At 42.7% G+C, this 24,416-nt stretch overlaps 1 protein-coding gene across 4 annotated transcripts in view; it reads left to right on the top strand.

Moving 5' to 3' along the window:
- The window catches only part of LOC143481604 (Fc receptor-like protein 5), a 56,729-nt gene that overhangs the window by 3,204 nt on the left and 29,109 nt on the right, over nt 1-24,416 (top strand). For 2 of the 4 annotated variants that reach the window (XM_076979677.1, XM_076979675.1), the window contains exons 1-4: nt 2,049-2,546; nt 5,815-6,090; nt 8,641-8,979; nt 12,573-12,857. In XM_076979677.1, the coding sequence (XP_076835792.1) occupies nt 2,393-2,546; nt 5,815-6,090; nt 8,641-8,979; nt 12,573-12,857 (1,054 nt within the window). In that variant the 5' untranslated portion in view covers nt 2,049-2,392. Of the gene's footprint in view, nt 1-477; nt 514-1,006; nt 1,073-2,048; nt 2,547-5,814; nt 6,091-8,640; nt 8,980-12,572; nt 12,858-24,416 lie in introns of those variants that run through there. The other 2 variants (XM_076979676.1, XM_076979678.1) reach the window with 2 other exon arrangements.

Here is a 24,416-nt window from a genome sequence, read left to right as displayed (position 1 = left end):
GAGATGGCCCTCTGATAGTTGAATGATGGCCCTCTGATAGTTGAATGATGGCCCTCTGATAGTTGGATGATGGCTCTCTGATGGTTGGATGATGGCTGTCTGATGGTTGGGAGATGGCCCCCTGATGATTGGGAGATGGCCCTCTGATGGTTGACAAAGGCTGGATGATGGCCCTCTTATGGTTGATAAAGGTTGGGTGATGGCCTTCTCATGGTTGAATGATGGCCCTCTCATGGATGGTTAAGGGTGGTTCACTTCTCTTCTGTTAGCCTTTCTAAGTGACCTAACCTTCTGAACAACTTTACTTCTGATTAACCTCTTTACTTATGAATGTTTACATTTGTCAGTTGTCTTGAAAGGTTTATGTAGATGTCATGTAGCATTCTATAGAGTGCCCTTCAGTAAAGTGTTACCGTTCTCTTTAAGAAAGAAATAATTTAATTGCTCATATTTCTATGTTCTGTTTCTCTTTCATAGTACTGATTTCTTTTCTTCGAGAAGACCTTGCCCAAGGTAATTTATAATTTGATTACTGCTTCTATTTTATGTGCGTGTTTGATTTGATTGATAAGCATACACACCATATGCTTGATAACAAATATCTAAGGATGTTTTGTATAAAATTCAAAGGTGACTGGGCCTTTTCTGTAGCAGCTCCAAAACTATGGAACAACCTTCCACTTTTTATAAGGGAATCAGCTACAGTAAATATTTTTAAAACCAATTTTATTCTTGCAGGCCTTTGAGTCCTGAGCAGCTTCTGTTATAGGCCATCTTTTATGGTTGTAAGCTATTTTAATGTATATTAAGATGTGCTTTATGCATATTCTTTTGTAAATGTTATTCTTATTTTAATTTTTTTTATTTACTTTTTATGCTTAGTATTATATTTTGTATTTTTAGGTGTGTCTTATTACAAATATTGTTCAGTACGTTGGTCAGCACTCAATGTCTTTTAAATGTTCTATACAAATAAATTGACCTTAACCTTGACCTTGACATACAGCTGTTATAAGAATGACTACAAAGTCGACTACCAACACTATCCAATACATCACCAGCTCTGTGGCAGGTGAGTTTGGGCTGAAGTTTGCCATTAGACATTGAGCATTTTGTATTTATTGTGTTACAAAGAGACCCCAAGCAGTATTTTTGGAGGAAGAAATTGTATGATACTGAGGCAGGCAGAGAAGGCACTTGAAAATGAATGAGTAAATTTTTCCTCGACTACTTCAACAAAGGCCATGGATTGTGTGGCGCATTACAATCAGTAGATTCATCCATTTTAAGTAGTATATTTTCTTTCAGACTTATATGCTGTTGCATTACCATTGAACTGTATGCTGATTGGTGCTTTATCAGGAAAATGCATTATGGAGGAGATTCTTAATGTGACGTTGCGTGCAAGGCGACGGACGAGGCAGAGGCTCTGTTCGAAATAGACTACTACATACTGGATACTGCATACTGGACTCAGTATATACTGGATACTGCATACTGGTCCTCGTAGTAAATGCAGTACAGTTTCCAGTATGCGACAAAAGCAAAGCACACTACGGGGTCACGTGAACGTAGCGTTGCATGATGGGATGCAGTACACCACGAAGATAGCTCTGTTCGCATACTGGAATATTTTGCGGAAGTAGTAGGTCATCCGGGTATGTTTCGCGTACTGGAAATTTTCATTTTGGTCACATACTGCATACGGCATACTGATTTGGGGCTCGATCAGTACGCCAGTAGTATGTAGTAGGCTATTTCGAACACAGCCACAGAGTCCAACGTTATGCACAAACGACACTTTTATTTCAACAAAAATAGCGCAGACAGCGCACGTTTAACATTAGCACATATAATGTTGACAGACTCAAACACAGACGAGCATGGGACACTGCGCAAACGCACACTAAATAGACAGACCACATAATCCCCGAGTGATGACGCAGGGTTGCCAACTTTCCAAGATCGCTTGGAGTGAGATTTGAACCTGGAGGAGGTGGCGAGTGTAAGCTGTTGAGGGGGGGGGGGTGTAAAATAGACACAAATTAAGTGTTATATCGCGATCAATCGATCGCCGGTGGTTGGCGCCAGAGCGAACTAGTAACATAGATGTGGATCAGAGGTAAATAAACTAGATTGTTTTTTTTCGGTGTGAGAAATCGGAAGTGTGGTGTGAGAGCGTGTGAAGACGGTCAAATGCGTGTGTCTCACGCTCAATGCGTGAGAGTTGGCAACCCTGATGACGAGACGAGCCACAGGTGAAACTGATTAACACGCTCCACATTCACACCCACGAAGATACACAGATGCAGACGACTAGACGTAGACGACATAAACACATGCCCAAAGGGGAGAGGTCAGGGGCTGTACCGTGACACTTAAAAGGAAGATAATGGAATATTCTGCATCTATGCTAAACTGCGTAAAATCTAGGTCTAAACTGGAAGCAAAATTAGGATTGGTTAAACCAAGAGCTGCGAACAGAATAAGAGCTGTGAACATCAAGGTTGGCAGGTCTGTTCCAGAGCCGCTATACACTTGGATGAGTAAGTAAGACCTTCAGAGAGTTGAACAGGTGTGTCCGCTAGTCTTTGATACGCTATCATAGAATGTGTTAGTTACTACTGAAGAACAGAACCAACCCTAATTCTACAAACAAAAATGGGAGGCAAGATAAGTTTAGTGGCAGTGCAGTACAGCAAATTAAGCGAGTTTAAACAAACCAGCAGACTAGGCAGATATCAGGCATTTAAGAGTAGTACTACTAAGTACTTAATTTTTGGATTTCCATTACATTTGATGCCTCCACAGAAGTCCAGGCACATTTATTCACTGTATAATTTGCTTGTTATGTTGCAGACACTGAATAGCACTCAGGTTCCATGACCTGATGATCCTGTATTCTTTATTTGTAACAATTAATCTTTTCTTTATTAGAATAATTTAAAACTTGGTGTCTTGGTTTTGAAGAGCTGCTTTATCTGGGAAGGGTTGGAATCCAGTATTTATCTCAAAATATGGAGATATAAGAATCATGGTCAATTTGGCCATTCTTAGGTTTGTTTGTGAATTCCAAATGAGGATGTTTTATGGTTAGGAATGCACCAAGCTAAACAAGTGTGGTAGGGTTGAGGTTGACACTCACCCAACGAACGTTTGCTTTGATGAATTAGCACTGCAGGCACATGGCATTGTGACTATAAAAGCCTCGGTGCTGGTATGGGGGTCATTTCCGTTGGTCGCAACAGAATGTGTCGCTGTGTCTGTGGGTTTGTGTAACTTGTGTACGGTCGGTGTGTTTACGAGTGGCTATGTTATCATTTTAGCTATCTGGGGGTGGCCAGGACAGTTGTCTCATTGTTTAGGCCGGGTGGAGATTGGAGCTGAACCGCAGCACATTGTTTAAGGTTTATTAGGCCAATAGGACCACACGGTGGGTCAGCGCATGTAGTTTACCCGATAGGTGTCTTGGCTTACTCTACTTTTGTTTCTGTTTGGGATCTTTCGAGGTTACACACCATGTTGGGTTTTAAACATTCAATTTAGAAGTATGTCTTATTAAAACGGTTGAATTGTTTTTATTTTTCATTTACAGTGAATATATATGGATTATTTTACAGCTGGAGGTCTGTTAAGCATTTTACTTTCTGCTGTACCACAATGGATCTAACTGTTTTGTGTTTCTCTTGTTCAAATGAGTAAGGACTGGCTGCTGGTTGGTCACTGTTTTTCCCATCCGTTTTTGTACTTTTGAATTCGAGAGGTATATTGGGAGATGTTAGCCTTGGTTGGCTGGTTTCTGTGTTAGACCTTTTGATGCATTTCCTTATAAATGGGTTTCTTCTGGTGTCAGACCATTGGCTGAGCCTTGAGTGTTTAGGCCAGAGTGTGGGGTGGGTGTATTTTGTTTATTTTGGGTTATTATTTCTTTGGTTTGTTTAAGCTTATAATCTTGTTTGATTTTATTTATCCACTCTGCCCTAATATTATTGGTATGTAGTGTGTTTTCTTTTTTTTTGAGCATCTGCTGTAGAGTAGGTACTAGTGTGTTTGGTTTCACTTGCTTTATAAATTTCTTTTGGCATAGTGTGTGGTGCAGGTGCTTTGGGGAAGTATTTGTATTCTTTTTTGTATTGTAGTGTAATTGTGATTTGGGCAGAGTGGTATCATCCCCCACATCTTGGTAACTTTTATTTTCCTAATTGTCTTTTAGCATTATGGTTTAATGTCTTGCATTCATTATAAACTTTGACCAACACAAGACGGGTTTTAGCTCATTTATTTGAGCACTGTGTGGGATCCCCAACCTATTACCTTTGGGGTGATGTAGTCAGAGTGATGGAGAGGAAATCGGTGCCGACAAGTGCCGATGAGGGGTGGGTGGTATAATTTGCACCTCACTCTTTTAGTCTCTCCGGTCAACCTAGGGTTAGGGTTACCCTCATGTGGGTGGACACCGCATGCCCTCACAAGAAAGTTCATAAACAGGGGTCCTCTATCCTGGTGGAAGGCATAGTTCCTCATACCAAGGCCCTGGTGAGTTTGATAAAGGGTTTCCTCAGTCCTGTGGGTCCTGTGTGTGGGTTTTTGGAAGTGATAACAGGTCATATAACACACTGTGTTGTTGAGGTCAGTCAAAGGGGAAACTGCAAGAGGGAGTGTGAGTAGTGTAGTGTCCACTACATAACCTACACCAAGTCCTCACAAAGACTGTGTTTTGTGAAGCTACTTATAGAAGATGGAGCCACCTGAGGGGAACCAGACTAATGAGCCATGACTAGTTCCTGGGTCATTGTCTCCCTCTAGTGGTCATCTCCTGGCACTGCAAGCCACCCATTACACAACGATCCCCTATTTTCATAAGGCTTCAATCACTTTACTGAATAATTCACTGTAGTTTATGAAGAATATACATAGAGATATAAATCCAACCTAAAATCTTAAACTACAGACATATAGAGTTATTAATGGGTGTAAAACCGACTGCTACCTTTGCATATTCATTACACAAAGGATCCATAAAACTGGATATTTCCATGTTGAATGTGTTCATCAACACGATGTAATTCATCAGATAATATATTAGATAATCTAGCACTAAGTGCAGATATTTAGGGGAGGTTGAATACAAAGGATCTGTTGATTATTTTACATGAATCTCTCTAAATGGGTGGTGTTAATTTTATTCACATTGAAGTCTAGGGGGGCAGCAGGACCATGAGGGTGATCATGGGTTATGAACCCTGGTGGTCGGTGCACCTGTGTTTTACACTCTAGTAGGAAACACTCCTAGAATGAACCAAACACTGATGAGATGGAGCAAGAGAAAAGGGAAAGACACCTGTGGGGAAATAGAATTGGGGTGAATAACAGAACAGGGACTAGAACCAGGAACAGAGGCAGCAGGAGACTCAACTCAACCAACTGAACCATTAGGGAGTAAGAAAACCAGTGAGGAGATCACTGAAGACTGGGAGGTGAATCAGCAACCCCTAATTCCAGTTACCAGTGTGAGTGGGGAAATGTTACCTACTCCAAACCCTCACAAAGACTGTTTTGTGAAGCTACTTATAGAAGGTGGAGCCACTTGAGGGGAATCAGACTAATGAGCTCTGACTAGTTCCACCTGCTGACACTGTGAGCCACCAATTACACAATGATCCTCTGTTTTCCTAAGGCTTTTATCAAATTGCTGAATAATTCACAGTATTTTCTGAACAAAATGCAAAGAGATATAAATAATCCAGTTTAATAACCTATCGATTACAAATTATGAGACTGTAATAATAACACAACATACTTTTTCTTTGTAAGGTGATTCTCCACCAGTGTTTCTGATCATCAGTCCCAACAGAACACAACACTTTCAAGGTGATTCTCTCTCACTGAGGTGTGAGGGACAGATTAGTTCTGGATGGACAGTCAGAGGATACACATACAGTGGGAGTGTGACAGATTGTTCATCAGGCTGGAGATCACGCCCAGGACCTTCATGCACCATCAGCTTCCTCTACACATCCCACACTGGAGTGTACTGGTGTCATTCTGAATCTGGAGGGAGCAGTAATTCCATCAACATCACAGTACACAGTGAGTCTCCATGTTGTGCAAACACTTATGAAGGAGAAAATAAAATACTTGCTCAGAGAATGTTAGGAAATATTTGTTTCAGGAATTCAATAATTGTTTGATGACCTGAACATGTCAATGCTTCTGTGCTGGTGAGTTTATTTATCTGAGGTGAATCAGCTGTAGTACTGGTAGCTGGTAAGACACTTCAAATACATTCAGTACATTATCTTTTACTTCCAACACAGAAGATATAAAAACACAGAAAAAAGAAAACAATCTGTATATCAAAACCCACAACCAATACACAAAATAGTTTGTAGGACACCAGCATAAAATTCACAAAGTAAACATAATGAGACAAAAGAAAAAGAGAAAACTATCTGAAATCAGGATTCATGAACATAAATCTCAGATAATGTAACAAATGACTTCTCCCCCCTATCAGTGGCTATCATGGCTGTCCTCTTCTTCTTTGTTTTGGTGTTCCATGTGCTTTTGTCTTGGTTTCCATGTGCTTGTGATGTCATTGTAGTTTGTTCATGCTTGTTCATTTGTAAGCCCACAACTTTTTAGTGCTTTTGCCTGTGCATGGTTCAGGGGCGGACTGGGGAGGAAAATTGGCCCGGGAGTTCCTGACAGACTGGCCCACTATATATAAAAAATAAAGGGAACACTTAAACAACACAATGTAACTCCAAGTCATCCACACTTCGTGTTCAGATAGGAAGCAACACTGATTGTGAATTAATTTTATCTGCTCTTGTGCAAATGGAACAGACAACAGGTATATACATATATATATATATATATGTGTGTGTGTGTGTATACTGTATATGAATCTATACATGACACGTAGTGTATATGACTGCGTTTATTGTCATATGGACAATATTAATTCCAGCAATAATATGATTACAAAGCCACATAGTGGCTTTTAAATAGTCATATAATCATAAGACTACCAAACAAGTTGTTTTACACAAAGTGCATCCTAAAGAACGACCTACAACTCTAACGTGGGTATTTCTTCCTCTTACCTATTTGTGGTGGTTAGTTTTAATCTAAGAATTTCAATAGCTTAAAAAAACAGTGCGCAGTGCTCTGGAACCTTTAAGACCGCCACTTGCATCCGTGTTAACCGTGTTAAGGTAATTTGTACATGGTGCCTTAGACGTTGCAGAGGCGACAGCAGTACATTTAAAATAACGTTATTTACAATTAAAATTGCTGTATGTTTTGGTAGTCCGTTCCGGATTTTCTGGGACAAGTTGTTTTTTTTTCTGATCTCCGCTGCATACCGTCAGCCCGCATCAGCTGGCCCAGTCCGCGGCCGCGCTGAGCAGGTTAGTCTGACTGGAGCGGGGGAGGTAATAACACCGTTAAACAGCAGCGTGACTACGGGCCGGGGCCGCAGTGCGCGGCAGTGGCTCCTCCACGGGCCGAGTTAAACCACCGGCGGCCAGCGGCACACTAACCCATCGGCCCACCGGGGAAATCCCCGGTAGCAATGTATGCCAGTCCGCCCCTGGCATGGTTTAGTCTCCTGTTCTACCTGTGTATTTAAACCCTGTTTAAAGATTCTCCCTTGTTGGTTATTGTTCGTAGTATCTTTCTATTATGTGCTGTGATAATTAACGTGATCTTGCATCTTGAGATTTACTGTTCAGGTTTGTGTATGTTTCTTCCACTTGGATACTTGTTAGACTTGTTTTGTTTCAGTGTATTCTCATGAGTTTAGAGTCTGTGACATCCTTGTTCCACATAGAATTGGTTTAGTATTTTGTGTTGAGTTTTATTAAACTCAAGCAGCTGTGTTCCCGTTTCTGACTTGTCCTGGACAACGCTACAGATACATGAAAACAAAAAAACAGACCAACCCAGGACAAATGTGTGTTGGGCATGAGCAGCAGGTGTGTGAGGACGGTGCTGGTAGTCAGAAGACCCAGGAAGTGGAGGACTGATATGAGTGTACAGAGGAGGGTGAGACAGTTCTGTCCAAAGACTGAACACTGGCTTTTATTCAAAATCACTCAAAAGATCCCAGATTTGACCACCTGGAAAGATGTTTGAACTACTCCATGTCAGATTTACAAAACAGTCATACATACATCTGTTAGCAATACCACTTTTATACACCAGGTGTCCTCATCCCCTGAATACTCCTCATCTCCATAGTTACCCTCATCTTCATCACCTGTCCCTCATCATCCTCTCATTACCCTCCCTGTACATCTTCCTCTCCTCCTTCATCCATTCTGAATCACTGTCAGTTTTTCATTGGCTGCACTGCTGAGTTCTGTTCACTTTTCTGATATTTTTTACTCCTGTGATCATGGACTTGTTCTTGTTTATATTTGTCTCTCTCTGGTGTTTTTGTTTCTTTCCTGGTCTTTATGGTTTCACTACTTGTGACCTGTTCTCCTCAGTCTGAGGTGACACTCCGACCAGCAATGATGGTGTTGTACTGACAGATGAGTTATATTTTCAAAAGAGTTTATGCTAAGACGCATAACATTGTGATTTACACATTAATAGCAGACTCATGGTTTTGTATTTCCTGTGTTACAGAGAGACCCCAGGCAGTACTGAGTGTGTCTCCACAGAGCTGGCTGACTGAAGGAGTCTCAGTGACTCTAAGCTGTGAGGTCAAAGACTCCTCTACAGGATGGACATTCAGCTGGTACAGAGCTGTTCCCTACAGAGAAGGTTTAACTCCAATAAATGACACTAAAGGCCATGTGATGTATGGTGTAGATCTCCTCTCCGACAGCATCAGAGGAGCTGGAGGCTCCTACACTCTCAGTCCTGCTGCTCTTCATCACACAGGAGTTTATGTGTGCAGAGCAGAGAGAGGAGAACCAGCCAATCAGACACAGTACAGCAACCCACAGCCACTGTGGATCACTGGTGAGGAAATAAAAGAATGTGAATTGGCAGATACACAATTCTGGTGCAAAGGGTTATGTTTCATGTAAAAATGTGAAAACAAAATATAAGAACAGAAATGAAACAAGGGCCTGTGCAAAACTGGCCATAAACAGTGAGAGGCACAGAGGGAACTGGGTTGAGCTGCTTCAGAGCTCTGCCTGCTTAGAATGTAATCCATCAGATAATCTATCAAATAATACAGCCGATATTCAAAGAAGGTAGAACATTGAATACTGTTTTATTTTATTTTTTACATGCATCTAAATGCGTGACGCGGTTGGATCCAACAGCGGAATCCACCGCGGGTTAAAGAGACGGAGTGAACCTAAGTGCTGGTTCGCGATACTAAATAAACAAAGGACTACCATTGTACAGCGAGACTCCTGGTGAAAACTCCAAGGGAGACAGCAGAAACAAAACAAATGAAAACATATGCAGAATAAATCAATGCATGAAATCAGACCTTGACCATAAAACACACAGGGAAAAATACCAAACTTGATCTACAAGAACACGAAAAACTCAATGCGTAAAATGAGAATGTAAAGCCTAACAAACAAAAGATGCCAGGGGAAATAACAAAATAGACAGCAAAGAACAAAACATCCCAAACCAAAACCAAACTGGACATAGAAATAACAGTGGTAGAAAACTTGTGAGAGGCCAGGAAGCGGTGCAGAAGTAAAGTCCTCGAATGAGCAAAGGATCACAGAGAGGCAGGGCGGTGACACACCCCAGGGAGACGAAACTCGAGACTGAGAGTAGAACTAGCTAACAAAACGTTCGGCATGGAGACCAAATTCAGCAGTGAGTTGCCACAGCTATCCTCCTAAAGTAGCAAAGAAGACAGTTGTGGCACATCACTGCTGATTATGGGAGCTCGGCCTGGACCTGGACAAGCTCCTCCTTGTGGCAGCAGGAGGAACCGCACTGGACATTAACACATTAGAAGGAAACCCTCCTAGAGGAACCAAACAATGATAGAGCAAGAGAAAAGGGAAAGACACCTGAGGGGAAATCGAACTGCGGTGAGTAACAGAACAGGGATTATAACCAGGAACAGAGGCAGCAGGAGAGCACAACTCAGCCCAATGTACCATTAGAGAGTACAAAACCAGTGAGAAGATCACAGAAGGTAGAGGAGTGCTTGGTGGAGACACGAGGGGGACAACTGATTCGCCCAACCAGACAGATTGGGTTTACAAGTGGATCAAACCTCACTCATGCCTACAAGGCACAAGAGGTGTAAACAAAAGGGAGGAACCTCACGGCTAGGACTCAAATGTGGGTCAGTGCTAGTGCCCACAATCTGGTCTGAAACCACAGAGCCGTCAGAGAGATGGAGTGGTTGACAGGAGAAGACAGATGAACAATTGAAAGCACTGAGGGTAGCCTGAACTACTCCCAGAACTTTAACACAGGCACAAGGAGCACAAGACCCTCATAGGACAGGGAAGGGAAAGACTCAAGAGAACCAGAAACAACTGATATAATTTACCTTCAAGCTTGGGTACATGTAACCTACACCAAGTGTTTGTGTTTTGTCAAGCATCTTAGAGAAGGTGTCAGGACTGGCTCGGGTGCTACTCCTCCAGCTGCTACTGGGGACTCCCAAGTCAGTGCCTGGCTTAACAAGTGCAGTCAGCGGTAATCAGCTGTTGTCATGGCTTCTTAAGGTAGCTTGTTGTGACGGATCACTGCTGATTCATTTTGGCTTGTCCATTACGCTCTCAGCCCTTTCTCTGTTTCCTCAGTCACTACGTTGCGTTCTCATTGTCAAGGTGTCTTGCCACCTTACTGTTTCTCTCTCTCTCTCTCTCTGTCTCTATCTCATGTTCTCTCTTTTCTCTGCCTTTCCCTATTACTTATTCGAGTGTCTATCTCCTGCGCCACTTACTGGCCTACCTCAAGTTTTCCTCCAGCTGTTTCTCTTCCTATCAGTTTATCATTTATTTTGGGAAGGGTTTTGTTTTGTTGCGGCGTTTGCCTGCTGCAAGTTACTTCCCCTGGCGTCCTTAGTTTCATTTTCATGTGTTGAGTTTTTTCTGCATTCTTTCTGTTGCCTTTATTATTTCCCTGCCGTGCCTATACGGTTGAGCTTCATCTTTTATGTGTCGAGTATTCCACGTTTATTTTCTGTTGGTTTTTCTGGTTGAGTTTTATTTTGCGGGTTGTTTTCCGCATCCTATGAGTTTCATTTTTACTACTGTGTGTGAGTGTTTATGTAGATGCAGTTTGGTTTCATTGTCTCAGTTTCTGTTTGCCTGTGTGTGTTTGTTACATGCACACTGCCTTAGTTTATTGGCGTTTTATCCTGCCTGCTTTTGACAGCACTTGACCAAATTGTCTTCATTTTCTGACACGGGATGTATTAGTTTGTATACCCGTCTTCACAGAAGGTGGACCCACCTGAGGGGAATCAGACTTATGAGCCCTGACTAGTTCCTGGGTCAGTGTCTCCCTCTGGTAGCCACCTGCTGGAACTGTGAGCCTCCCAAAATACATGGATCTTCTTTTTTCCCAAGGCTTTAATCAAATTACCGAATAATTCACAGGACTTTCTGAACATTATGCACAGCAGTGGGGAACCGTCAGGGCCCTCTACGCCCTCTCAGAGGGCCTAAAATATTCTTAAAACATTATAATTATCCAATTTTATTTTATCTACTCACATTTTTACAACCAACATCTAAACAATTACAAAAATGTAAGCAAAAAAATTATTCAACCGTGTCTATTCAATCTGTGTTGGAAGGTGAGGGGTTAAGTGGAAGCCTGTGAGCCTGTGTCTCCGCCTATCAGGACTGTGATGCCCGCTGTTCGTTTACAGAGGGCCTGGCAGTTATAATTCAGCGCAATACCAGTTTTAAATGACAGCAAAATTGACCAATCATATCTTCCCTCTTAATGGGCGGGCTTAACTGTATGATAATTTCCGCCCGCTGTGGCGACGCTAGCTGTCGTTAGCATACCACTGCTAGCTAGTTTCGATTCATCCCTTTGATGTCCTTGTTTACATATTCCGCTTCCGAGAACCACGGAGCTGTGAACCTTATTTTGTTTGGAAACTTATTTTGCTTAAGAAGTTATCTAGTACAGATATTATTGTTTATTGCGTTTCTAAAGCTGTACTGTCATCTCAGTTATTTCTTTATTCTTTATTGCAGTTTATTAAGAGAGGAAACAATTTTTTTTCAGGGGGGAGGGGGGTAGCGGGCCCAGGTTTAATGGTCACGGTTCGCTACTGATGCACAGAGATATGAATCCAACTTCATAAGTCTGGTAATAGGTGTAAAACCTTGCATATTCATTGCACGAACGAGCTTTTAAAACTCCATGTTTTTGTGTTGAATGTTTTCATTACTTAAACAATGATTAGACGATGACGTTAGTTATAACAAATTAATTAATAGTTGTAAAACAAGTTGCTACCTTTGCATGTCCATTACATAAATGACCTATAAAACTGGACATTTCCATGTTGAATGTGTTAATTACATGATTAAGTAATTAAACATGTATCACTCAAACTGTCATAATAACACACCGAAATTGTATTTTCTGTTTGTAAGGTGCATCTGGTTCAGTGTTTCTGATCATCAGTCCCAACAGAACTCAACACTTTCATGGTGAGTCTCTCACACTGAGCTGTGAGGGACAGAGTAACTCTACTGGATGGAGAGTGATACGATACACACACAGTGAGAGTGGGAGTGTGTCAGATTGTTCATCACTCTTGGGATCAGTTACAAGATCTACATGCACTATCGGCCCCCTCTTCACATACCACACTGGAGTGTACTGGTGTCAATCTGAATCTGGAGGAAGCAGTCATCCTGTCAACATCACAGTACACAGTGAGTCTCTACGTAGTGCACTCATTTATTAAGGGTAAAAAGAAATGCTTTCTCAGAGAATTCTACATGTAAATATACATTTCAGGAATTCTATAATATAATTGGTTGATGAAACAGGTGAAACACTGATGTTATGTGCAGGTTGAGCAGGCGTTTTAAGGTAATTTATTAAAGGAACAAGAACCAAACAAAGGTAGACAACCAGGTAAGGAGGAACACAGGTGAACAGGGAGCCTATAAACAAAGACACGGTCAACAGCCTGAGCCTTCTTTTTTTGCCCCTAGGTCCTCTGTTCCTGCTGCGTTCCCCTCAATGCCTTCTCCCCAGCTCCCAGCTTGTCCTTCGTTTCCTGGTTTGTTTCCTCCTATCTGTGCCTGATATTGGTTTTTTTTGTTTGAGTTTGGTTGCGCGCCTTGGAGCGGCACGGCGCGCCTTGGAGGGGGGTTCTGTCAGTCCTGCCTCCCTCCTGTCAGTCATGTCTGTTTGTGTCTTTTATTTTGAAATTTCCTAGTTGTGTCTGTCTTCACTCCCCTGCCTTGTTCTCTGCCCCCTCGTTATTGCTTTCTGCTGTGTCTTGTTGAGTCCCTTGTTTGGTTAGTGTATTTAAGTCTTATTAAGTCTTGTGTTTAGTCTCTTGTGTTGTCGGTTATTGTAAGTACCTCATGCTTGTATACCAGTTGGAATCTTGGTCGTCTCTGTATATTTAGCTTGTTTGTACTCTGTTCTTTGATATTTTCATTCAGTTGTACTTGGTGTGATTTTGGTTTTTCTAGTTATATGCTTGTTAATGTCTTTCCTTTTCTTTAGCCATGTTCCCCCAGTTATTTTTGTTTTGTGTATATGTATCAGTTTTGTCATTAAATCATTGTTCAGGCCGCACTTGCGTTCAGCCCTCTCTCCTAGTTGTTACGATATCAGTGCATGTAGTGGAATTTTGAGATCAGACATGGCATGTGGCATGACTTCTAAAGTCAAGCCAAAATAAGGGGGCAGAACTCGGAAAGGAGAGGACTAAGACCAGAGATGGGGACTCGTACTCGAGTCGCACTTAAGTCGCATATGCATTCAAAAGTGTGACAGAAATAATTGATTATTGATTAATTATCATGATTCGATTATGTTTAGTTATTATAAGAGATTATAAACTTTGATTTAGTATTTGTCCATTCTGGCTAAGCAGAAGGACTACATACTGACTTAGTGTGATTCAGTGTAACCATGTTTAGCTCATGTTAGGCATACTATGGCGCAGGTCAGGCAAAGTGCAGAGGGTCAGAGCACTTTGTCAGCTGAGTGTCACTAGACCACTATTCTGGGAATTCAGTGTCTTATTGATACACCAGTTTCTTCCACTAACTCTAGGGGAGTCCATATTAGGAAATGCATACATGTCAGACAAAAGTAGCCTGCTGGATACCTGTGTTTTGGTACATGCTGTGCTAATAACTTGCCTGTTAGAACTGCTGAACTGTATAAAAGGAAGAGGACTGCCCTCTTGCCTTCAGAGTGTCATGCTTGAATGATACTCTCATGTCTGTGTGATTTTTGTCTAAATCAATCATTTTAACCTCGTCTGAGTCCTCATCCATTTATTAGAAAATTTAAAGTAAAAGTAATTCTTTTTTTTTCTTAGCGTCACATCAAAACCCCTAGGCCTACTCGATCAACAGGTGAACAACGAAACAGTGCTTTACATTTGCCTAGTGTGATGCCGGGGGCATCGGGACACAGGCAGCCGGAGGCGCAGGTTGAAATGAAGGGAGTTTATTCTCCATGACAACGGTAATGAAAACAGACAACGAAAACTGGCATTAAACGAAAACAAAGGACGTAGGTAGCTTGCAATGATGAGCTAGAGAGGTCCAGTGTGGCTTCCAGCGGGGTAATGTGCAGCACTGGACCGAACGACCTGTGGGCTTAAAAAAGAGAAACATAATTGCGTACAGGTGTTAGTATTCGGGTGAACGGGATGGTGGGAGTGATTGCGTGCTCGGGGGTGTGTGCTGGGATCAGCTGCTGGCCGGGACACGCGCCCTCCGGTGGTGACCCCCTCACCGTGACAGAGCCCCTCCCCAAGGACCCGTCCCGTCGACTCCCACGCGGTCTTCTTCGTCGTCAGGGAGCCGGCCGGTCAGGATGCTCCCTGTGGAAGTCGGCGATAAGGGAGGGGCCTACCACTTGAGAAGCTGGTATCTAGGAACGCTCCTCCGGCTCGTATCCAATCCAGTCCACCAAGTACTGCATTCCTCCTCTTCTGCACCGCGAGTCTAGTAGCCTCTCAACGAGGTAGGCGGGTCCGTCCGAGAGCTGCAGCGGCGAGGGTGGAGTCGTGTTCATGGTCTCCTCCAGAGCACCTTCTCTGTAGGGCTTGAGGGCGGACACGTAAAAAGCGTGCGAGACGCGCCCGTCTTCGGGCAGGCTGATACGAAAGGTAACTGGGTTTATGCGCCTCAATATGACGTACGGGCCCGCATATCTAATTGTGTGTTAACGGGCCGCCCAATGGAGGATGGGTTCCCTTTTGAGTCTTGGTCCTCCTAAGGTTTCTTCCTATTCCCCACCATCTAGGGAGTTTTTCCTTGCCACTGTCACCTTGGGCTTGCTCATTAGGGATTTGGACCCATAGTATTGTTAACCTTGTAAATCCTGTAAAAAGCTTTGTGACAACATATGTTGTGAAAAGCGCTATACAAATATATTTGATTTGATTTGATATCGCTCACTCAGCTTACCTCTCTTCCCCAAGCGTCCATCTCCGGTGGAAACCCACACCTTATTTCCCACCTGATAAGATGGAGCCTCTCCCCTTCGACAGTCTGCCTTTCGCTTGAACCGCCTGATAGCCTCGGTCAGCTGCTGATGGGTGTCCTTCCATACCCGCTCGCTTCTCCGGCACCACTACTCGACGATGGGTTGGTCTGAGGAGGCGGCGTTCCAGGGGTAGAGCGGTGGCTGGCGACCGAGTACGCACTCAAATGGCGTCATCCCCGTGCTGGCATGGTAAGGCAGAAGGGCGCACCACGTGTCTGTGTGCTTGCTGCAGTAGGTGCGCAAGAACTTTCCCACCTCCTGATTTGGACGCTCCACCTGTCCGTTAGCCTGAGGATGGTAACCAGAAGTTAGGCTAACTGTGATGTTGAGCTTGGACAGAAACTCCCGCGAGGTGAACTGCGGTCCTCTGTCCGACACGATATCCTCAGGCAGACCAAACTGCCGAAATACGTGCCGAAACAAGAGTTCCGCCGTCTCCCACGCGGTGGGCAGGCTACGCAGGGGGAGAAAACAAATAATCTTCGAGAAGCGGTCACTCACCACCATAATGATCGTATTCTCCTCAGAAGGGGGGAGATCCGTGACGAAGTCTAGAGTGATGTGCGTCCACGGTTGCCTTGGTGTAGGGAGAGGGAGGAGCTTACCCACAGGAGGAGTATGTGGTACCTTGCAGCGCGCACACACCGCGCAAGATGCCACCTGATGGAGTACATCCCTATGAAGCCCCGGCCACCAGTAGCGGGCTGTTTTCGAGACTCCGGGATGCCCTATCCCCACAGACGTGTGTGCCCAGCTAATGAGGGCGCTGCGCGGGGGGCGTACTTGCGGTGTGGTGGACAGCTGGGATGCTGGTTCGCTGCCTCAATCGCTCGGTCTATTTTCCACTCCAACGCTCCTACAAAACACTCAGGGGTTAGCACAGGCTCATTGCTCGTAGACTCGGTAATGCCAGGAAAGGACCTGGACAGCGCATCCGCACGCTGGTTCTTCTCCCCCAGCTGGTACGTCACCTGGAATCGAAAGCGAGAAAAGAACAGAGACCACCTGGCTTAGCGGGCATTCATCCTTTTAGTGGTCCTGATGTATTTCAGGTTCTTGTGGTCAGTAAGCATGGTGAATGGATGTTTAGCTCCCTCCAGCCAATGACGCCACTCACCGAAAGCCTTACGCATTGCCAGTAACTCATGGTCTCCCACCCCATAGTTACGTTTGGCAGCAGTGAGCTTCTTGGAATAAAAGTCTACGGGGCGGAGGGAGCTATGCTTCTTCTGCCGCTGGGAAAGCACCGCACCTACTCCTACGTTAGAGGCGTCCACCTTCACTATAAAGGGATGGTTTGGGTCAGGTTGGTGCAAGACCGACTCCTCTATAAACGCTTGTTTCAGCTGGTTGAATGCTCTTGTCGCTTTCTCTGTCCAGCGAAGCTTGGTACCTCCCCCTCGTAGCATGTCAGTCAGAGGCTCTGCGATCTGGCTATAAACGCGAATTAACCTATAAAAATTTGCGAAGCCCAGAAACCTCTGCAACTCGTGCCATGTGTGAGGCTGCGTCCATTTCATGACCGCCTCCACCTTCCCAGGCTGTATGTGCACGGAGCCTGGCCTGATGGTGTAGCACAGGAAGTTCACCTCACTGAGATGAAACTCGCACTTCTCCAGCTTGTAATACAGGTTATTTCGCAGGAGTGTGCCCAGGACAGCCCGTACATCATGCACATGTTGATCTGGGGATGATGAATAGATCAAAATGTCGTCGATGTAGGCGACCACACATCTATTCAGCTATTCCCTTAAGACCTCATTAATGAACGCCTGGAAGAACGATGGAGCAGAGGCCAAGCCATAAGGCAAGACGCCATAGAGCCCCGTAGAGGTACTAAACGTCGTCTTCCATTCGTCACCCTCGCGAACGCGAATAAGGTTGTAGGCGCTGCGTAGATCCAGTTTGGTGAAGACTTTAGCCGACCTTAACTGCTCCAGCACCGAAGGCACTAGCGGCAGCGGGTAGGCAAAATTCACCAAGAGGGAATTGAGCCCTCGGTAATCCACACATGGCCTCAGACCCCCCTCCTTCTTCTTTACGAAGAAGACGCTGGCTGAGGCGGGAGAGGTGGAGGGAGTTATATAGCCCTGCGCGAGAGCCTCCTTTATGTACAGACTCATGACCTGCTCCTCGTTTTGAGATAGTGGATAGACTCGACCACGCGGAGGAGTCGTGCCTGCCTTAGGGTGATGTGACAGTCCCATGGCCAGTGTGGTGGCAGCTGTGTGGCCTTGGCGGCACTAAACACTTCCGCGAGGTCCTGATACGGGGCCGGTATAACTGGAGTGGCGCTGATGTTGGGGCTCTCCACACTGGTGCACTGAGCAAAAACACGGGGGGGACTGAGAGTGCTTTTGAAGCAACAACACAAAAAGCATTCATTCAAGCTTCATTATTTAATTTTTCATTTATTTCAGTTGTCAAAAAACGAATAACAAATAACAAACACCATCACAACTGATGAAAATCAATAAAAACACAACTGATAAATCATTCACTATAAACATTACCTAAGATTTGAAGAGGCGATTATATGAAGACAATAACAGTGCTTGAGATTAATAGAATGGAAACCTTATAAGAGTGTGTCTGTGTGTGTGTTTGGAAGGGTTGTATGCATGTTTGGGTAAACTGAATATGTGGATGGATGGGCTGCATACAGTGTGTCACAGAAGTACACCCACCCCTCACATTTCTGCAGATTTGTAAGTTTATCTTTTCATGGGACAACATTAAAGTTAACAGTAGCCATCATGCAACTTATATAACCTTTACTGTTACCACTACGTGTTGATACCCTATGCTGTATGTGAACGTAGATCAACAGCAAGCCAAACTCGCTTTCATGAGCCACTTTTCTCTTTATTACATGCTTTAAGAACTCCTGGCTCTAAAAGGTTGAGTGAAACTGAAATGTACAGAAACAAGAAAGGAAAAAACATACATTATTTTGTAATCAGAAATAAGGTAACAGAAAAATCGATTCATCGTTATGTCAATGAGCTCGTTAAAATGCCTAAAAATAGTTGCTTTGAAATGCTAATTCAGTAACTACAGCATGCTAGCAGGAAACAACAAGCTACAAAACGATCTCCAACAAACATGAAACACACAAGGTAATCAAAATAATCTCAAAACACTAATAAACTTACAGCCATTGCTCTCTGAAGGCTTAGGGGAGGATTGAGACGGCAGAGGGACATAACTAGGCTGCAATTCATTCGCATGCTGGCTACAGCCTTTTTCTTTATTTCCGTTATGCTACCCACAATGCTTGTCACAATGAATGTCATGTTTCAAAATAAAACTCAGGTAACAAATGTAAGCTATATAATTTTTTTTTTTTTTTTACAATAACGAATTATCAAACAAGGAATTATTTAATTTATTTATTTAAACTTATTCATTAACTGAGGGCAAAATATAACTGCTTCAATTTATTTTTCACTGAAATTTCACTAATAATAATAATAATAATAATAATAAATTTTATTTAATGGCGCCTTTCAAGTCACTCAAGGTCACCTTACAACTCACATTAAAATAACAATAAACAGTAAGCCCATACAGAGAATATATAAACAATCCACTTTGTAAAAAATACAATAAAATAAACACAGTCAATTAAATGAATAAGCAATTTTAAAAATATGAGTTTTTAAAGCAGATTTAAACTCTGCGATTGAATCCAGCATCCGAATATGATAAGGTAGTGAATTCCAAAGGTTAGGTGCAGCATGAGAGAAAGCCCTAGAACCCACTGTGCTAAGCTTAACCCTGATGAGATCCGGGTGTGGTCTACCTTCTTGGGGTCCAGCTGGGCGTGGGGGACCCATTGCATTTTTTGTTAAAATAATCAGCAGATTTAGCCCAATTGCAAGTAAAATAAACAATACATATGTTAAATTAGTTTGCTCTCATTTATTTATTAGTTACTTTTTTATTAAAATGTAACACAATAAGGAAATGAATCATAAATCATGCTGGCTGACAGGCTGGTCCTATGGCTAGCTGCTGACGGGCTGGTGCTAACGGAGCTGGCTGCTGCTCATCCTCCTTTTCATTATCACTATCAGACTCTGATATTTCAGAAATGTGATCCTGAAATTTCTTCTTCTGAATCACCATCAAAATCCTCTGTCTCTTCCAATAGCAGCTGTAAGGCAGTCTGAACTGAGAATCGCTTTGCCATCTTTTATAGCATTTTTAGCATTTTTAGCATTTATAGCATCATGTCCCCATGATTGGATGAAACACACACACACACACACACACACACACACACACACACACACACACACACACACACACACACACACACACACAGTTCCAGAGAGGAGGGAGGGATAATGAGGGCTGAGAGAAAAGATGCTTCTTTCAGATCTCACCCCTTTGTCTCTATAGAGATTCTTCGTCTGCTGTCTGACAATATGCAATCAACCCCTGATGTGACAACCATCAAAAGTGTTGATGGTTGCTCACCTTTGCATGCCAAACTCCTCTGTCCTTTGTTTGTATATCCTTTAAAGTCATACAGACGACTATCAACTACCCAACCCAATGTTGATTGCCCACTTTGACTAGCCCAGGGCCCAGTGGACCCTGGACCCTGTATGTAATACAAATGTGAAGGGGGGGGTACGGGGGGGTGGTCATTGAAAATATTTTCTGATTTATGTTGCTCACAGAAAATGAGCCAAGGACCAATGAATCTCAGTTTGAAAAAAAAAAAATTGTAGAATTTTTTTAAGCTGATTTTTAAAAAATGGGTCCCACAGACCCTTGGACCATATAAGGGTTAATGACAGGAAGTGCCAATAAGCGTACAGCCATGTTGTCCTATGAAAAGATAGACTTACAAATCTGCAAAAATGTGAGGGGTGTACTCACAAGGCTACATAGATATTGACCAACCTCAACAAATTTTTTTGCATCTAGCCGTGCTCACCTAGGACCAGGGCTTAATTTGAGACGGATCCTGCCGGAACAGGATCCGGGAACTCTTTCATTTTGAAGGGTGCGTTCCGGGAACTGTCTGCCTCGATCCGGTAACTTTCAAGCCTACTAATTATAAGTTATGAAGAAATCTGTCTGCGTTGAACCAATTTTGAACAAATAATTCTATAAAAGACACAAGATCCACATTCAGGCTTCCTAAATCACATAAGAGCTCTCCTTTTTAGCGATGCCTTTAGGCGTCTCCCCTATAAAGCTAGTTATACTTTCGCGAGTGACTGTAGCGCGCGCCTCCGCACACCTCGCGCGAACCTCTGCGAACGGAGGAGGCATTTATACTTGCCGCATTACATTCTATGCAGTGCTCTCCAAAACGATATGTGGTAGTATTAAGAAACACCTCTCAAAAACAGGGGAAGGAACATTTACCTGACAAATTTTAATGTTGCTTTGTGTTTCAGATTTGTAAATTGCTGGAATTTAGGCTAAAGTACTTGAAAATGCACTTAAAATGCACTTCTGCACTTAAAACACTTATAAAACACACGTAAATCATTTAAAAGTAATTTATATATACGAATTGGCTTGTTATTTTGACATTTGTGCGCCTAAGCATTGCGTTTTGTGTGCGATCCGATGACATTGTTGGCCTCAGTGACCCCTTGTCTCATGCCGCTGTTTGCAATCCGGCATCATTTGATTTACAAATGAAGCACTGCCTAGGACTGAAAATGAGCCCTGCTGTACTGAACAGGTGCTCACACGCTGCTGATGCAGGCAAGGCCGTGTTAAGCTTCAAAGACAGCTTGCATACAGCAGGGTACAACTTCAGTACATCCTTGTGTTCAATCTTTGAGGCAAGGTAACCCTCTAATTGCTTCACACCTTCTTGACCAGCAGACTTCTTGAAGCTAGCAAAGAAGTCCTCATCATCTGATTCATTGGAACCATTAGCTGGGGACAGGTGGGCAGAGTCTTATTCCAGATGGCCCTTGATGTAGTCCATGCCTGAAATAGACATGTCAACAAATAATTAGATTATTAATTTGTGTGTGTGTGTGTGTGTGTGTGTGTGTGTGTGTGTGTGACTAGTTAACATTACTCCTTTTCTGGCATAAAAAAAGATAATTAAATGTTGACTTGCCTCGTTGTATGAGGTCTTCGTCATACGTTCATGATGTCTTAAACTTTGGGACAAGGATGGCAGCAGCAATGAATTCGGGTTCCACAAGCATGTTTGCAAAGCAGTGCTGCAGGCCCTCTTGAACGGCATCCACCAATGGCTTGCAGTATCTGCTAGTGATGCAGATTTTGTTGAGCTTTGTGATGAGGAGCGTCAAAGTAGGCAGGAGCCATCCCATCTGAACATCACTTTCTCTTTGAAGAATGTTGAGGGCTTTGCTGACTGGTCCCATGGTTCTGGCATACTCCTTCAGAAAGGCAATTTCAACTGAGCTCAACATAAAAGACAACGACAAAACATCAATTGATGGGGTCACATGTTTTACTGTGTGTTTGCGCGTGTGTGTCTCAAAGTACTGCACTGTGTGCAAGGGTGACAATTTTTAGGCCCATCATAGAATCATAGATGTTCTATATGCAATGTTGGGATTGATACATACTCCAAATTTAACCATTTTTATGGCCCAGCTGAGGAACCTTGTAAGTTCATGAGCAGGCTGGACCGCTCTACAAATTAGCTTAATGCTCAGAAGCGTATTCGTCTATGATCTGGGGAACACTGTATGAGTGCATATCAGCCTTCCTTTAAAAATATATGTCTATTATACTGTAATGTTATGTATAGATATAGCATGTGATGTCTTTCTTGTGGGCTTCAAGTCTGTAATAATGTTTATAATAATAACCTTACTGGTGGAGCACAATTCTTACAGATTATGAAGAACTTCACAAACAAAAATACATTTGAAGCAAAGAAAGCATGCAGAATGTCCAAAAATAGTACTTACCTGGGCAACTTGAGTGCAGTGAATAGGGTCCTCAGAGCTCCCTCTCCCTGATCTTTCACAATGCGCAGGATTCTCTCGACTGCAAGAAGCAATGAATTCCACCTTGTTGCATTGGGATGGATTAGCTGAATTTTGCACACATTTTCCACCATCTGCGCAGCAGTTGTACCTCGTCTGCACTTATGCCACAGTGTATTACATTTTGAAAATGTTGATCTTGACAGCCGTTTGTAAGAATCATGTGAAGTTGCCTTTTCAGCATCCACTGAGACCAGATTTAGCAGGTAGCAGGCGCATCTGTGATGTTTTGGGAACTGAAATAGCAGGCCGTCATCTTCATTTAAGATAGCTGGGGCGTCGACAAAATCCACTTCACCTTCCAAATGTTGGTCTTCATCACCCATCTCCTCCCCATCATCTTCAGACTCATCTGAAACAGTGGCATTGTTGTTTTCATCCTGTTCTCCATACATTCGGAATGCCTTCAAAAAATTGAAAATTAATATATAATTAATATAATCATAATTTTAATAATAATTTGAATAATTTTGCTTCGCTCATATTTGCTTGCCTTCACCTCCCTCATAGGAATGAATTGTGAAGTTCGCTTCGCTTGACCAAATTTGCATGTATGTGTCCCCGGCTTTAACGTTTGATGTGGGAGTCTCCTGTGTTAAACTGGCGCTTAGCATCTCCACAGATTGCAATTTGGGTACTAGCACATTGCTTTGGATAAAAGCATCTGTTAAATGTAGTGTATTTCAATGAGATATAATTAACTGGGGTATATAAACCACCCTGTTGGTAGTACTACTCTAATGGCGAACTTACCTCGATGTGTTTTTTTTAAGTTACACGGCGAGTTCATAAATGATGACAACGATGTGTTCTTCGGAATGCAGAGGAGACACTTGAAGGAATACGAATTATTATTTTTTTCGATGAATTCGAACAATTCGGCTAAATAAGGCCAGGGGTGTTGGGGGAAGTCATCTGTTGCAGCCATGTCAGATCCTCAGCCAATTAGCGTACAAATCTGAGCGCTGATTGGTTATAGTCTGTGACACGGTACACTTTGACCTTTCTGTATTTTATTAAGCATTGATTCAAATATAAAAAAGGAACGAGATGTTTGTATAAATGTAATGAATTGAAAAGTAAAAAGTTTCGCTTTGAAATGTAGTGAAGTAAAAGTATAAAGTCTTAAATAAAAGTACTTGAGTAAAGTACAGATACATGGAAATGTTACTTAAGTACAGTAACGAATTACATTTACTTCGTTACTGTCCAGCACTGTTCATTTGACAATAATTTCTCCGCCTGTCTGTATGCTTTTCACTTCTCGCTGACATAACGTTACAAACTTAGCGTCACAGTTAGTGTGTTACTTATAACAACCTAATGTTTACCCAGTTAGCTTGGTATTGACTGGATATTTTTTTTAAGGAAAGGCATTTAACCCTGATGAGATCCGGGCGTGGTCTACCTTCTAGGGGTCCAGCAGGGTGTGGGGGACCCATTGCATTTTTTGTTAAAATAATCAGCAGATTTAGCCCAATTGCAAGTAAAATAAACAATACATATGTTAAATTAGTTTGCTCTCATTTATTTATTAGTTACTTTTTTATTAAAATGTAACACAATAAGGAAATGAATCATAAATCATGCTGGCTGACAGGCTGGTCCTATGGCTAGCTGCTGACGGGCTGGTGCTAACGGAGCTGGCTGCTGCTCATCCTCCTTTTCATTATCACTATCAGACTATGATATTTCAGAAATGTGATCCTGAAATTTCTTCTTCTGAATCACCATCAAAAT

This window comes from Brachyhypopomus gauderio, chromosome 18 (genome assembly GCF_052324685.1).
Source record: "Brachyhypopomus gauderio isolate BG-103 chromosome 18, BGAUD_0.2, whole genome shotgun sequence".
Classification (NCBI taxonomy): domain Eukaryota; kingdom Metazoa; phylum Chordata; class Actinopteri; order Gymnotiformes; family Hypopomidae; genus Brachyhypopomus; species Brachyhypopomus gauderio.
The sequence above is the reverse complement of the archived record's forward strand: the minus strand, read 5'-3'. Positions and strand labels throughout refer to the sequence as shown.